The sequence below is a fragment of the Camellia sinensis genome, chromosome 5 (genome assembly GCF_055761805.1).
Source record: "Camellia sinensis isolate YWXY chromosome 5, ASM5576180v1, whole genome shotgun sequence".
Classification (NCBI taxonomy): Eukaryota; Viridiplantae; Streptophyta; class Magnoliopsida; order Ericales; family Theaceae; genus Camellia; species Camellia sinensis.
Genome location: NC_138965.1, coordinates 112367970 through 112382416, shown reverse-complemented (window position 1 = coordinate 112382416; position 14447 = coordinate 112367970). Strand labels below are relative to the sequence as shown.

At 28.4% G+C, this 14447-nt stretch overlaps 1 protein-coding gene across 1 annotated transcript; it reads left to right on the top strand.

Moving 5' to 3' along the window:
- The first annotated feature begins 704 nt into the window (after nt 1–704).
- LOC114287749 (protein RGF1 INDUCIBLE TRANSCRIPTION FACTOR 1) lies at nt 705–6954 on the top strand. The gene is made up of 5 exons (XM_082872002.1): nt 705–740; nt 5472–5648; nt 5754–5828; nt 6098–6238; nt 6357–6954. Exons 1-5 carry the CDS (start codon nt 705–707, stop codon nt 6681–6683), a joined length of 756 nt encoding a protein of 251 aa, XP_082728128.1. The 3' UTR covers nt 6684–6954.
- Nucleotides 6955–14447: the final 7493 nt, after the last annotated feature.

The following is a 14447-nucleotide window of genomic DNA, read 5'->3' as shown; positions in this document are numbered from 1 at the left end:
TTATTCCTTTTACATAAATATGTTTAAAAAATATCAATTAATAATTAATAGTCCAATATGTTAGGCTTTTGTAATTAGCAATTTCGTTTAACAAAACTCTTTTCCGTTTTAATTGTATTCGCTCTTTTATTTCAATGAGACTATGAATATTTAGATGCGAATCTAACTTGAATTGTATCTTGCAGAGGAGTTTATGATATTAATCTTTTCATGTTTGCCATTTTGTTGACTATGTACAGAGATCAAGCTACCCGGTCAGCTCGCGGGGGTTTAGGGGGTAGCGCCCTTGAAGCAAAAAGAAAAAATACAGTCGAAATTGTTTGACCACTTGAGCGAAAAAAAGGATCATTCAATACTTTTGCAGGACGTTTGAACTTCTAGGAAGAAAGTTTTATCGCTTGAGCGGTTAAAGTTGTATTCAAGCGGTCAACCTATATGTTTCACATCGCTTTTAGGCACACTGCTTGAGCAGTGAAATGTGTGCTTGAGCGATTTTCGAGATCCAATTTATAATAAAGTGCCTTGTTTGCTTATTTTAGGATTCATGCCGTCCAGATTTTCAGAGAGGAAGAAAAAACAAAATATTTTATATTAAAGGATGCTTTTATGAGTGTTTTCTTGATGATTTAAGAGTAATCAATGAATCTATAAACTTAATATCAACATTATCAAGAGATTTGTTTGTTTTCTTTTATTCATGAAAGATGGGTTGTTCTTCGATGAATGCTGAAAAATTTGAGGTGAAGTTTTAATGGATTCTGGAGTGGCTTATCGTCATGGATTCAACATCAGTGTTGTGGATTCAACGTTGGACAAGACAATTCCGAGGTGAAGACGGTGGTGGAAAAGACACATTGAGATCGGTTTAATTTGGTGTGGATTTGTTAGGTAATTGAGAATATATTTATGTAATTTATTTTTGTCTTATAGTAGATTGTTTTGTGACTTTAGCCCGTGCTTTTTTTTTATCACAATTAGAGACATTCCAATTGTAATTTTTTCACGTTAAATCATTGTGTCGATTTGTCTTTAATTGTTTGGTTGAAATTAATAGTTATTGTATAAAAATTGAAACATAATCTCAAATCAATATCTCATAAATTTTTAGATTTTTCACAATAATTATTTTCCTTAAGGGTTTGAGTTCTCTAAAGTTATTATCTCAAACATGTTGTTAAGTGTATGTTGGAATATGTTTATTTAAAAAAATAAACAACAAATTTAATTGTAAGAATAATTATTTATTTTGTGTAATATAAATTTGATTTAAATATATGGTTACTGATATTCAATAATTTTGTTTTTTTATATAAATATTCTCTTTTAGAAGTACTAAAAGTGAATGATTTGAATAATTGAAATCGATTTTAAAATGAGCCTTTCAAATTCAATTATTTTCTTAATTTAAAATGACTAACTTGAGAAATCAAATCGTTTACCTAATGTTTCAGAAGTAAGTCTTAGGCTTCGTTTGGGAACAAGCTATTTTAGTAATTTTTTAATTTTTTTACGAAAAGATATGCAGAAAAGTAAAAAGAGTGATGTGACAACTTATAGTGATTTTTTTGACTTTTTGGCTAAAATTGAAGGTTGCCAAACGAGGCCTTAATGTGAATGCAACTTGAGATTTGGGAGTATTGTAACGCTCAAAAAAAAAAAAAATTACAACTAATCCAACTCATAAGAGAAGTGAGTATAATAGAATTGGTATTCTTTCATTCATTAGAGTTCGTATTACAAAAGATAACACATGCAATATACATTCATAAATGTTCATCTTGAATTTATAGCATGTAATACCAGTTAATAATCAACAAAATAAATGTCCTACGAATTTACATCTTTCCAAGACATTGCTTGTTTACAACAAAAGAAAGAGTCTAACTCAATACAACTTAGTCCTTGACTATACAAAATAAATAAAGTAAAAGGAAGCTCTTGCTCCAAGTCTCTCCAAACTACTGCCTCGACTGAGGCATATCTTCAACACCTAAAAATGGTTCCCAAGTAGGGTGAGCCAAAGTCCAGTAGAAATATACTAACACAATATATGAGAATTAACAAGATAAGAGTATGATGCACATGTTCATTGTCCTACGACAAAATCATTATAACTTTTTCCAAAACCATGTAATGCCAAACTAGCGTCTCAGTTCATTCATTTTGGTTTAATAGATACATCCACTGCATTTACCCCATCAATAGAGGCTACACCTCACAAGTTTCGAACAGATAAAATCATCGTACAAATACATTCACTTCTATTTGCTATTTTACGAAAATTTCATCCGTGGGAATTGGATCCCATGTATACAAATGGTTTTGGGACTTTCACCCTAGACGTACAGGCCAACTTAGATCAATGGAGTCCATCCATTTTCTCCTTCCAATTATCATACATATACAATGTATATAATTCATAATCATATTTAATGATAATGGTTAAGAGATTAGTTTCAATTCGCCTAATCCACATGCAATGTCTACAACAATCATGACTATCCTCTACCGATAGTCCAAAGCAAATATTTTTAAACAGATATACAATCTCTATAACAGATAAATCATCAAATTTCCATAGGTGAGTGATTAAACAAATCCAACAACACCATTCATGTATACATCCTCCCAATTTCAATTTTTTCATACCAATTTCATTATTTATATATAATGCTTATTCAAGACATTTTAGAGCAAAGTTCCCTATTTTCCAAATATTAACTCAAAGGTCAAAATTAACTATTTTAACACAAGATGACCTCATATCTGAACCCTATAATCATTCGTATAACATCCATATAGAAATCCCTCTTTGCAAACTTGAACCCAAATCCTAGATTTGCTCAAAACACCCTCAAATCTCGCCATTTTCACACAAGAACCTATAACCAAGTTAAAACTCATTTTAAGGTGTAGAGAGTTCCTACATCAAGTTTAGAAGGCCAATGGAGTAAGAACAAAGCTTCAACGACGCTGAAACCAAACTCCAATCGGATCAAAATGAAGCTCTCAAAATGCTCTACCCTTTTTCCAAAAATACTAGGGCGGAGAGATCAATGAATCTAGGAGAAAATGTAGAGAAAGAGAGAGTATTTTAGAGAGAGTGTGTCACTTTAGGGTTTTTGGAGGAAAAGATTTGAAAAAGTGATATAAAAAGTCATTTTCATGAACTGATATACGCACAATCCGCTCGAGCGCAAGAGTTAACGATTGAGTATCAGACACAATAAGTTGTTCCGTTCGAGCGCAAGAAGTGACCCGCTCGAGCATAGAATACAAACATGCAATACTTTTGCAGAAAACAGACAAACTGCTTGAACGCAAGAAAGGCTGCTCGAGCGCCCACCCGCTCAAGCGTAGGAAATGCCGTTCGAGCGTAGAAAACATTCTTCCAGTATTTTTGCAGACGTGCAAAGTACTAAGCGTTCGCAAATCCCGCTCGAGCGCAAGAAGGACCGCTCGAGCGGAGGACCAAAAATCTAGATAACATAAGGTTTGAAAACCAAGCAACCAACCTGTTCCGAATACGCTCAACACGTCTAAATAACCAAATTTGAGGATGAATAAAGGGAAAACGACAATGAACGACATTCAGAAACCATAAACCCGAGTTCGGACTACCACAAGGGTCGGGTTAAAACCGGGATCGCTATAAATATATTCTTTTTAGGTCTTAGGTTCAACTCTTATTAAGTTCTATCAATTTTTTGAGGTCATATTCGTAAGTTCTCTCTAAATTTTTTTCGATTAATGTGAATAAGACACTTTACATAAGTATCAGAATTAATCAAAATACGTATGAACTGTCTTGAATATTCGATCATAAAATAAATAAATGAATAACAATAAAGAATGAAAAAGAATAAGAATAAGCCCTAATGTGAGAGAGGGACTTATGCTCCGTTTGGTTACGATCTCAAATTATAGTTCCACCCATTGATTTGAGTGTATTGTTTGTTTTGATCTTTCAAATCATAATTCTACATTCATTTCTCAAAACTTAATTCAAAACATAATCATTATTTTTCAAAACTCATAACCAAACACATAATTCAAAACTCAATTCAAATCAATATTTTAATTTTTTAAATATTTTAAATATTTTAATATTTACATATGTTACGATTTTTTTAATTTTTTAATTTTTTGAATATTTTTAAATATTTTAATTTCAAAATATTATGATTTTAATTTTTTAAATTTTAAAATATTTTATAAAAATAAATTTAAACTCTATTTTATAAAATATTTTTAAATATTTTAAATTTTTTGTTATATATTTGGTTACGATTTGAGTGTAGAGTTGTAAAAGTAATATGAAGTTTCGAGTTATATGTTTGGTTATGAGTTTTAAAAATAATTTCTTAATTGAGTTTTATTTTATGTGATTGGTTATGATTTGAGTGTAGAGTTGTTTTTAAATTTAAAATATTAACATTTTAAATTATTTAAATTATTTAAAATTTTTGAATATTTAAATTTTAAAATTTTTGAATATTTAAATTATTTGAATATTTATTTAATTTTTTTACTTTTAAATTTTTTAGATTATTAAAATTATTTACATATTTATGATTTAAATTTTTTAAATATTTATTTTGAAAAAAAATTATTTCCTTTGTTGTATTTTCAATTAAAAAATTACTTAATGTTATTTTCTGTTAATAATAAAAAATTTTAATTAAATTTTAAAAAGAGTTTGGTTATAAGTGTTGATCAGAATTTTCAATAGTGTGGAAGTAGTGTGTTTTGTTATGAGTTATAACAATTTGAATTAAGTTTTGAAAACTCTTTCCAAAATTCATAACCAAACAAATATTTTTACTTCACATGTCAAATTAAACTTTTAAAACTCAATTCAACACTCTATTTAAAAATTATAATTAAATAAATTTTTTACATTTAAATTATAATTTCACAACTCATAAACTCAAAATATAATTTATATTCTCAAATTATATTTACAAAATTCTACCCAACGCAAGCTTAGACTTTGGCTCCATGACAATATATTTATGAATTTCTCTGAGAAATGGGCAATAGTACAAAACACACTACGCTACGCTGAAGAAACCATCAAACTCTTCCTTAAATGATGCCAACCTTTCCACTCCCTCTCTCTCTCTCTCTCTCTCTCCTTTCCTTGGTATTAGTATAGTATAGTATTCCACATTACTCTCCCACTCTCCAGTTGCAGGCGCCGTTCTCTCTTTTCGCTCTCTCTCTCTCTCTCTCTCTCTATAAACCACTCTCTCCTCCGTCTAGTCCCCGGAGATAGCAAACTCCACCACCATCTTCATAATACCACGTATCTCACTCTCTCCTTCTCGCTCCACCACCAAGTACACAATAAAAAGATGGTAACACACTCTCTTTCTCTCTCTATTTTTTTTTCCCTTGTGGGTGTGTGAAAAAGATTTGGAATTGAATTGAATTGAATCGAATTGAATCGAATCTGTTGTGTTTATCAGATAGATTCTTCAAATCTTCCTCGGTGGCTTGAATCCTTACTGAGAGAGAAGTTTTTCAACGCTTGTATAATTCACGAAGAGTCAAAGAAGAATGAAAAGAACATCTTTTGCTTAGACTGTTGCGATAGCATTTGCCCTCACTGCTTATCTCCCCACCGCTCTCACCGCCTCTTACAGGTCTTCTCCCTCCATTCTCTCTCATCTCTTTCTCTCTCTACATAAACACATCTATACATACATGTATATATACTTATAAATCTTGCTATTTATGGTTGATTTCAGATAAGAAGGTATGTTTATCACGATGTTATAAGGTTGGGTGATGCTGAGAAATTAATGGATTGTGCCTTAGTTCAAGTAAGTGAAAATTTCCAAACAAATTACCAACAAAATGTGAAGGAATTATTTTTGTTTTTTGATTTTGTTTTCAAATTCTGTTTTCTGAATTTGTTTTGAAAAAGAGAAAAATCATATGGAAATGATGAATATTTTGATTTTTCAGAATATGTATTTTTAAAAAACAAAACCAAAACCAAACAAATTCTTATATTTTTGAATTCTCCTTTTTCATACCTTTTTAAAATTTCTGAACTGGGTTCTCTCTCTCTCTCTCTCTCTCTCTTCAGTCTTACACCACAAACAGTGCAAAAGTGGTGTTTTTAAATCAAAGGCCACAGACTCGGCCGTGTAGAGGCGCCGGCAACATCTGCACCACCTGCGACAGAGGCTTACAAGACCCATACATCTTCTGTTCTCTCTCCTGCAAGGTCCACGCTCTAAAACCCTAAAAAAACCCTGCACTAACTTTCGATTCTCTCTCTTACCCATTTTCTATTTCCACTTTTTCTCATCTGGGTTTCTCTCTATTTTGATTTTTGCGCACAGCTCCGACATATACTGAGAACTGAGAGTAGTAGTCTTCTTTCCAAGTATATCTTCGAGTGCGAGTACCTTACGTTGTCTGAACCGGGCTTTGACGACGGTCAAATGACGCCTGATTCGGTCCTTGAACTGGCCGGCTCGTTGAGGACCTCCTCTGGTTCAAGTGGTGGCGCCGCCGGGGGAGTGGGTTGTACGGCGACGACGGAGATTGTGAGGAAGAAACGCAGCGGCGTTCCGATGTTTCGGGCGGCATGCCGGCCGGTATCGGGGATTTCGGTGGGGCTGATGAACCGCCGGAAGGGAACTCCTCACCGGTCTCCACTTTATTGATATGGGTACGGAAAGAGTGATGAGAGAGAGAGAGAGAGAGAGAGTGGAGGTATGGGACATAATTTTCATTGTTTTTTTGTTCTAAAAGGTATTTTAGGGCAAAAAAATATATTGAATTTCCCAATTTTTGTGGCAGCTTCTATTTGTGTTCTGATTAAAGTTTCTCATTGCATTCATGCATTGGTAGACTTGTACTTTATGAATTAAGCAATATTGTACATGTTTTAAATGGGAACAATTGCTGGAAAATGGTGGTCTGATACTATATTTTTGTAATGGTTTTTTTTTGGGATAGCTATTGCATGGACTCTGATTTATATATATATATATATATATTCAGATATATTTTGTTATATTTAGTTATGATTTATTGGAGTGTTTGTTACGATTTAATTATAACTTAGTTATACATGCTATAGTGTTAGTTATGTGTATTGATTATTATATTATTTGAATTATAATTTAAGAGTTCTTTGAATCATGACTCCGTCTATGATTGAGTTACTTTTACTACATATATTAATCTCACAAATATCATAATTTGTATATGATAGCGTTATCTTAGACTTTTATATTAAGCATGGTATATCAAATGCAAGTTATGACATTTATTAGTTTAATTTTTATAATGTCGTAATTTAATTTTATGGAAGTCATGTAACTTGAAAGAAAAAAAATTGAGTTATATTCAAACACTATATATGGTATAATCAACAAGTTCTGAGGTTATAATTAAAATAATATTATAAAAAATGTCATGAAGTGTTATAACTAGGATGTATAAATTATGGCTATAAAGGTCGTAACTAAAGGCATGTGTATATGGTAAAATTTTCTTATGATTATGTATTGAGATTATAAATATTTGATATAATAGATTTTGGTAAAAATTTAGATAGAGAAAAGTTAGTGAAATGTAATTAAAATTTAGTTACATTTTAAATTTCTATTTAAATTCAAGATTCCAACTCTCCATAGAGAGCTTCAAATTGTAAAATTTTGTTTATCAATTTAATTTTTTAATTTTGTCTTAGGTATGTGTTTTTAAAAATATTACTTTGCATTCCATGTGTTTATGTACAATTATTTATCCTCCCAAGTACAAGACTAACGTTATACTATCGGAAGATAACAAATAAGTGGGTGCCTCAATTTTTGAAGAGCACAACCCCCTCTTCTTATAGTCCTGTGATGTTTGCTTAAATTGCTTCTCCCACTTCTGTGAAGATATGGTTGTGTTTTTTGTGACTATTATAGTGAGAGGTGCTTTGGCAACTCAGTAAATTTTTTTTATTTATTTTAAGTCGCCTCATCTTTCATAATTTTTATTAAAAATAATAAAATAAATTAAAAAAAGTCAAAAAATTAGTTTTTTATCGACTTTCAAAACACCACTGAGTGAAAGGGGAAGAATATTTTGAATTAGGCTGGTGCTTGCTTGATTTGATGATAATTATTGAGGATGGTAATGCTAATAGTTGTTGAAAAATCAAAGTGGCTCTCTTATTTTGAGTAACCCGCACAAAATTGACATGATGGGATTCAATTTTGATGAGAATAATTAGGAATGATCCAATGACTACGTCTTAGGAGGATCTCATCTTGCTATTATCTACACTTTATTCTACGTAGACCTTTGTTTTTTTTTTTAACTTGTAAATGTGGAGCTAGAGGGGGATTTTAAATCTAATGATTAGAGGGGTGGTCTTTTGAGTAATATTATTTGTACAAAACGTAGACTAGAACTAGTAAATTCCTAAAATATTATATAATATTATTTACGCAAAAATAAGTTATTGAGATCTAATAGTCATCCTTTGTCTCCTAATGTTTTTACAAGGGTGTCAACATTTTTGTTTGTAAAAAAAATTATTGTGTCACATAAGTAATAGCACGACGTTAAAAAAGTACTCCAATAATCTTGTATCAATCCAAATATTCATTTGAACTTTGTTTGACCCCTGGCTATAAAAAATATAAAAAATAAAAAGTGCAAAGTGGAAGGGGAAGGGGAAAACGAAGGAGCATAATTTTATCAAGGAATAAGTTTTTATCAAGTTGATATAACAATTTGAAAGAAGTCAAATTTTTCTTGCATATACTCCTGTCAATAGCATCGTGTAATTGGACCCTATGGCTTACTATAAATTTTATTTTAGTGATTTAAAATATTCATTTTGTTGGCTTATAGATGTGAATCCAAAAAAAAAAAAAAAAAAAAAAATGACTCCATAATTATAATTATTAGATTTTATAATTTTTATGTTAAAAAATAATTGATTTATTTCCAAAAATGTATTTATCATTTATTTTTTAAAAATAAATATAATAAAAGTATATTACTAAGATTGTTTATTCAGTTTAATTTTTTTCATATATTTATTGTAGATTTCATTACTTTGGGGTCTTTTGGAAAGTTGCCAAACAAGCCAGCTTTTTAGCTTTTTTTAGTTAAAAATGTTAGCTTTTTTACCCAAAATAACTCAGTTTTTTGCTAAAAAAAATTACTAAAAAAGTTAAAAAGTCAATTTTTTTATCAACTTCCCAAAACACTACTTTATATGGTTTTGTTTTTACAAATGAACGGTAGAGAAGTCCAACCTTTTTATTAAGGGCAAATTACGTTAATCTCCCTTGAGATTTAAAAAAAAATAAGAAGAAGAAGTAAGTCATAGTTTTAATATAATTACACTGACTTCTCTTTTAATATAAAGTTAAAAATACCAAAATAAATAGAGATGATATGCAAGAACAAAGATATATAAGTTAAAATATATATTTTAATATAAAGAAATGATAATATTATTTTTTATTTATACGGCTAATAAATTTATGATGAAAAGAGATCAAGCATGGTATAAATTAAAATTTTAAGAGAATTTCCTATAATTATGTCAAACCTTAATGGTGAGTCTAATTTACCCTTTTATCAAGTATGGTTTTGAGCTTTGGAAAGGAACCCTAAAATCAAAGTTTTGGCAGACTGAGTTCTAAAAAAAAAAAAATAAATAAATTTGGCAGGTTGGGAGAAGGAGCTAGTGGCATGACAATATGACCCATCCAAAGTTCTAGAATTGCATACCCAAACAAGGGCCTCTCCTCTCCTCTTTTATTTCTTTTCTATTCTTTTCTTTCTCTTTCTCTTTCTTCTTCCCTAGAACAGAATAGTGACAAAATACAAACAGTTTCTTTTCCTTCACCAAGGTCTCTCTCTTCTTTGTTTTTGTTTTTTTTATAAGGAAAGTAGGCAAGCTCTTATTTTTTTATTGTTGGACTACTGTTTATGGGAAACTGTTATACCCCTTGTGTAAATTATTGTTAAACATTTAAAATTATTTGCAAATGATAATTTTGTTGGTTATGTTTGCATATGATATTGTGATGTGCCGATTTGTTTGTTTATTTTTTTTATATAATTAAGAGAAGTTATTTAGTAATTTTGGAGCAATATTTCACCTCATTCAATTTGTGATACTCGTTCAACTGTTATTCATTGTTTAAATTAATAAAAATCAAATTAAAGTAACACCGTGATCTTTTGAGAGAAACACTAAAATAAAGTTTTCAATACATACGAACAGTTGTGAATTGTACCTATCTTTAAGGTCCAATTTATAGTCAATCGACAAGGATAGGATTCTAAATCATTTTTGACATCCCATTTTATTTTTGTTTTTGTTTTCTTTATTTCAAAACTACGAAGATACCTTCTCTTTTTCTTTTTCCTTTTTCTTTCTTTCTTTCTAAAAAAAAAAAAAAAAAAAAGGAAAACGTACAAACTACAAGGTACCTTATGTGGTAGGGAGTAAATTTGGAAAAATGCATGTTACTTTAAAGTAATTAAATTTTTTTGAACTTTGGAATGAAAAGAAATACACACTTTTTGACTTAATGAAGTCTTTTCCCAGTGAAGGTAGGTTCTATAGAAAAATTTATCTATGCATGTCATGTTGTCTCTTAACCACGTTTTCTTTCTGGTAAAGCGTCCGCTTGAGCCTTCTCTTGATCCCGTGTTGATTCTTGAATTTCTTGGAATAGGATTTTCTGTAATGGTTTTGTCGTAGTAATTCAACTGATAGATATTTCAAATTAAAACAAAACTATGTTATTTTTAAGGGATGTAGTTTTAAAGTCATTTTATTTCAATTTTAAATTGAACTATTAGATTATGTACTTTATTGAAGCGTTTAATGTGATAAAAAAAAGTATTGCAAAATCATTATAGAAAAATAATAGACAATGAAACCGGATTCGAACTCCCCTCATCCAAGACACAAAACAAAGAAGTCTTTGGTCAATTTGTGAAAATCATGGATTTTATTATCCAAATTGTTTTCCATTTTCAAAGTCAATAACATGTTTCACACCTTTTTTTTTTCTTCTCTTTACAGTTTTTTTTCTGGTTTTGGTTTGTTGAAAAGTGATATATTTGGCAACACTATATAAATAAGTTGTTTATTGCCTTTGTTAAGTATACTTTTTTATTGGAGTGTGTGACCTAATAGATTTATTAAAAAAGTTTAATTTAATTTGGTATTAGTTATAATATATTTTTATATATTATATCTAATTTGTGGAGACCCAATCTAATTTAAATACAACTAGAATTTTGATTAAACAATCCCAAAATTTAACAATATATATATATATATATATATATTGTTTTGTGTGTTTTTCGGAGTGGAGCCGAAGCAGTGGCTTAATATTGATATTGAATCAATTCGGTGGAGTGCAAAAGTTTTGGGTCAAAGAGGCTATTTTTTGGCTGATGGGTTGCTTCCTTTTATTGGTTACTTTTGGAGTATTGATTTGGCAGTGTCTTCGGTTGATTTTTGGCTCATTATGACATCTTTTCTCTTGTTTATTTATGATTATTTAGAATTTATTTAAGGGTAATTTTGTGAGATCATTCGTGTCTCGTTTGTAATCATTTGGAAATTTATTTGGTTGATAGTGGAATCGGATTTCGTTTACCTTACATTGAGGAAACCACGTAAAATTCTTATGTTGTTTTTTTGATTTAATTTTTTCGTATTAATTCTTTATTCCCATTGATTGATTTACTTGTGGGAAATCACATATTTTCCCTAACAGCCTTCTATCACATCACCTCTCTACTTTTTTTTTTTTTTGTACATATTTTCATAAGTAAAAAATGTAGCTTATAAATTACACCTAAAACAAATCACAAAAAATACAAAACACTGATATATTTTTTTCTTTTTCTTTTTTAAAACCAAAAACTAAAAAATTATATTGTTTTCATTTTTGAATGAAAATAGTTTTTCAAATCTATAAAAACATTTTAAAAATTACTTTCTAAAAAAAAGAGGCATTTTCCAAAAAAAAAATATTGAAAATAATTTTCCAAACAATTTTTTTAGGGTAAATTACAAATACACCCCCTTGAGGTTTAATTAAAATACGAATCACCACCTGTGGTTTTAAAAATTACATTTCACCCCCTAAGATTTTTAATTTCATAATAAATCGTCATTTTTATTAATAAATTATCAAGTCAATTAACAATTGTTAATAATGTAAGAAATATGTTTCAATTAATAATTTAGGTAATTTTATTATTATATAGGAGAACAATTATGAATCTTATTTTTTTTAATTAATCCTGTTAAGTAAAAAATTCTAACAAAGAGATATTTGTAATTTTTCAAACCACAGGGAGCAATTTGTATTTTATAAAACCTCAGGAGGTGTATTTGTAATTTAACCTTTTTTTTATATCATTTAATTTTTTTTTCCTTGCTTTTTTCGATAACTAAAAAAAAAAAAAAAAAAAGAGAGAGAAAAAGAAAACAATATGAAACGTGCCCTAAATAGCAATCATCAACTCAAATTTCATGAGTAATGATTATATTTAAAAAAAAGAAAATCACAAAATATTATAACCCATTGGGTGCGTTTGATTGGACAGACTAGATAAGGAGGGATTAGAATCCATCGGACTTGAGTCTTGGGACTGTGAATCCCTGTACGATTTAGTTTGATTGGATATGAATCATGTGTTTGTTTTTTTCATGGGATTAGATGTCTGGAAATGTATTTTAAGTGAATCTAACGTTTGGTTAGACGGACTGTATATGATAAATGAACAAAAGACTATTTTACCATTTTTCAATTGTTTACTAAGTAATAGCAATATTAAACATTTCTTTAATATTTTAATTATTTTTAGCTAGATTAAATAAAAATTTATTTTATTTTATTTTTTACACAATCAAATAAATTTATTTTTTTAAAATTAAATAAATAAAATATCAATAAAAATATATGTTATTTTTTAATTAAAATTTTAAATAAATTTGTTTTTAAAAATAATAATAATAATTAAACAATGAAATTAAATAAAACATCTATTAAATTTAAATAATGAAATTAAATAAAATATCTATAAAAAATTATTTAAAAAAAATTAAATAAATAAAACATCAATAAAAAGTTAAATAAAATTATTTTATTTTTAAATTGATACATTTAAATTTTATTAAATATAATACATAATTAAATAGTAGATGGTCAAAATGATCATTTTACCAACTAATCCCAACTGTGAATAGTCCCCAAAAAATTGTCTCATACCCCCTAGGATACAATAATAGTCCCCCATATGAGGGATAAAGAGTTCGGCCGAACTCCATGTCCGGCGGACTAAAAAAAAACAAACAGTAGATTGGATGCTACCCTCGGATTACAATCCGCACAATAAATAATCCTCCCTCTTATCCCCCAATCAAACACACCCATTTAGTATCACTTATAAAATAGTTGTTGGAATTATAATATTTAGGATAAATGGTAAATATACCTTTTAAGATTTGCTTAAAATATAAATTACTCTCTGTAGTTTAGAAAATTATAAATACTTTATTGTCAAAATTTTTTATTTAACAGAATTAACTAAAAAAATAAAATTTTTAATTGCTCTCTTATATAGTAATAAAATTACCTAAATTATTAATTTAAATAAAATTTTGACACCATTAAAAATTATTAATTGACTTGATAATTTATTAAATAAGCAATTTGTTATGATATTAGAAACTTCATTGGGCGGAATATAATTTTTAGAACTATAGGGGACAAATTATATTTTAAGTAAACTCTAAGAGGTATATTTGTAATTTAATCTAATTTTTTTTAAGATTATCACCTGAAAAGAATTAAAATAATTTATAAATTTGTTTGTACAACTTTTCATAATGGGTCACGCTAAGAGATAAATAAAAACACAATATTTATAATTTAAATACATTATATATAGTCAGGGTCGATTTCACTTTAAAGGTTAATTTAGCGGGAAAAAAAGATCATTTGAAAGGTTTGGCATTTCTAAATAATTCATATTTTTATTTTTTTTTATCACATCATCTCTCTATTTTTTTACACATCTTTTCGTAAAAAGTAAAAAAATATACTTATTTAAAGCATTCCAAACTATACAAATACAAATTTTTTTTTATCTTTTTAAACCATACAAAGACAAATTCTTTTTTTTTTTTATTTATTTACTATTTTGAAATGAGACATGGAGAAGAAGATAGGTGCTTGGTTATATGATTTAGGCTATCGAAATTATAAAATTATCTTTTTGTCCACTATAATAGGTTTATATTATTACTTATTTGGAAAGAATGTCTTCAATTGGATAATATATGAACAAAAAATCAGAAATTTAAGAATTAAATAGATGAAATTGATGATCAAGCATAAAATAGAAAAAAAATGACAATAATTGAGGAATAAATT

What these genes read in the sequence shown, in the direction of transcription:
- LOC114287749 (XM_082872002.1), top strand. Translation starts at nt 705, where the DNA reads ATGGGTTGTTCTTCGATGAATGCTGAAAAATTTGAG. An exon ending in TGAATGCTGAAAAATTTGAG is followed by an intron (nt 741 to 5,471) that starts GTGAAGTTTTAA and finishes TGTGTTTATCAG; the next exon opens with ATAGATTCTTCAAATCTTCC. An exon ending in TCTGTTCTCTCTCCTGCAAG is followed by an intron (nt 6,239 to 6,356) that starts GTCCACGCTCTA and finishes TTTTGCGCACAG; the next exon opens with CTCCGACATATACTGAGAAC.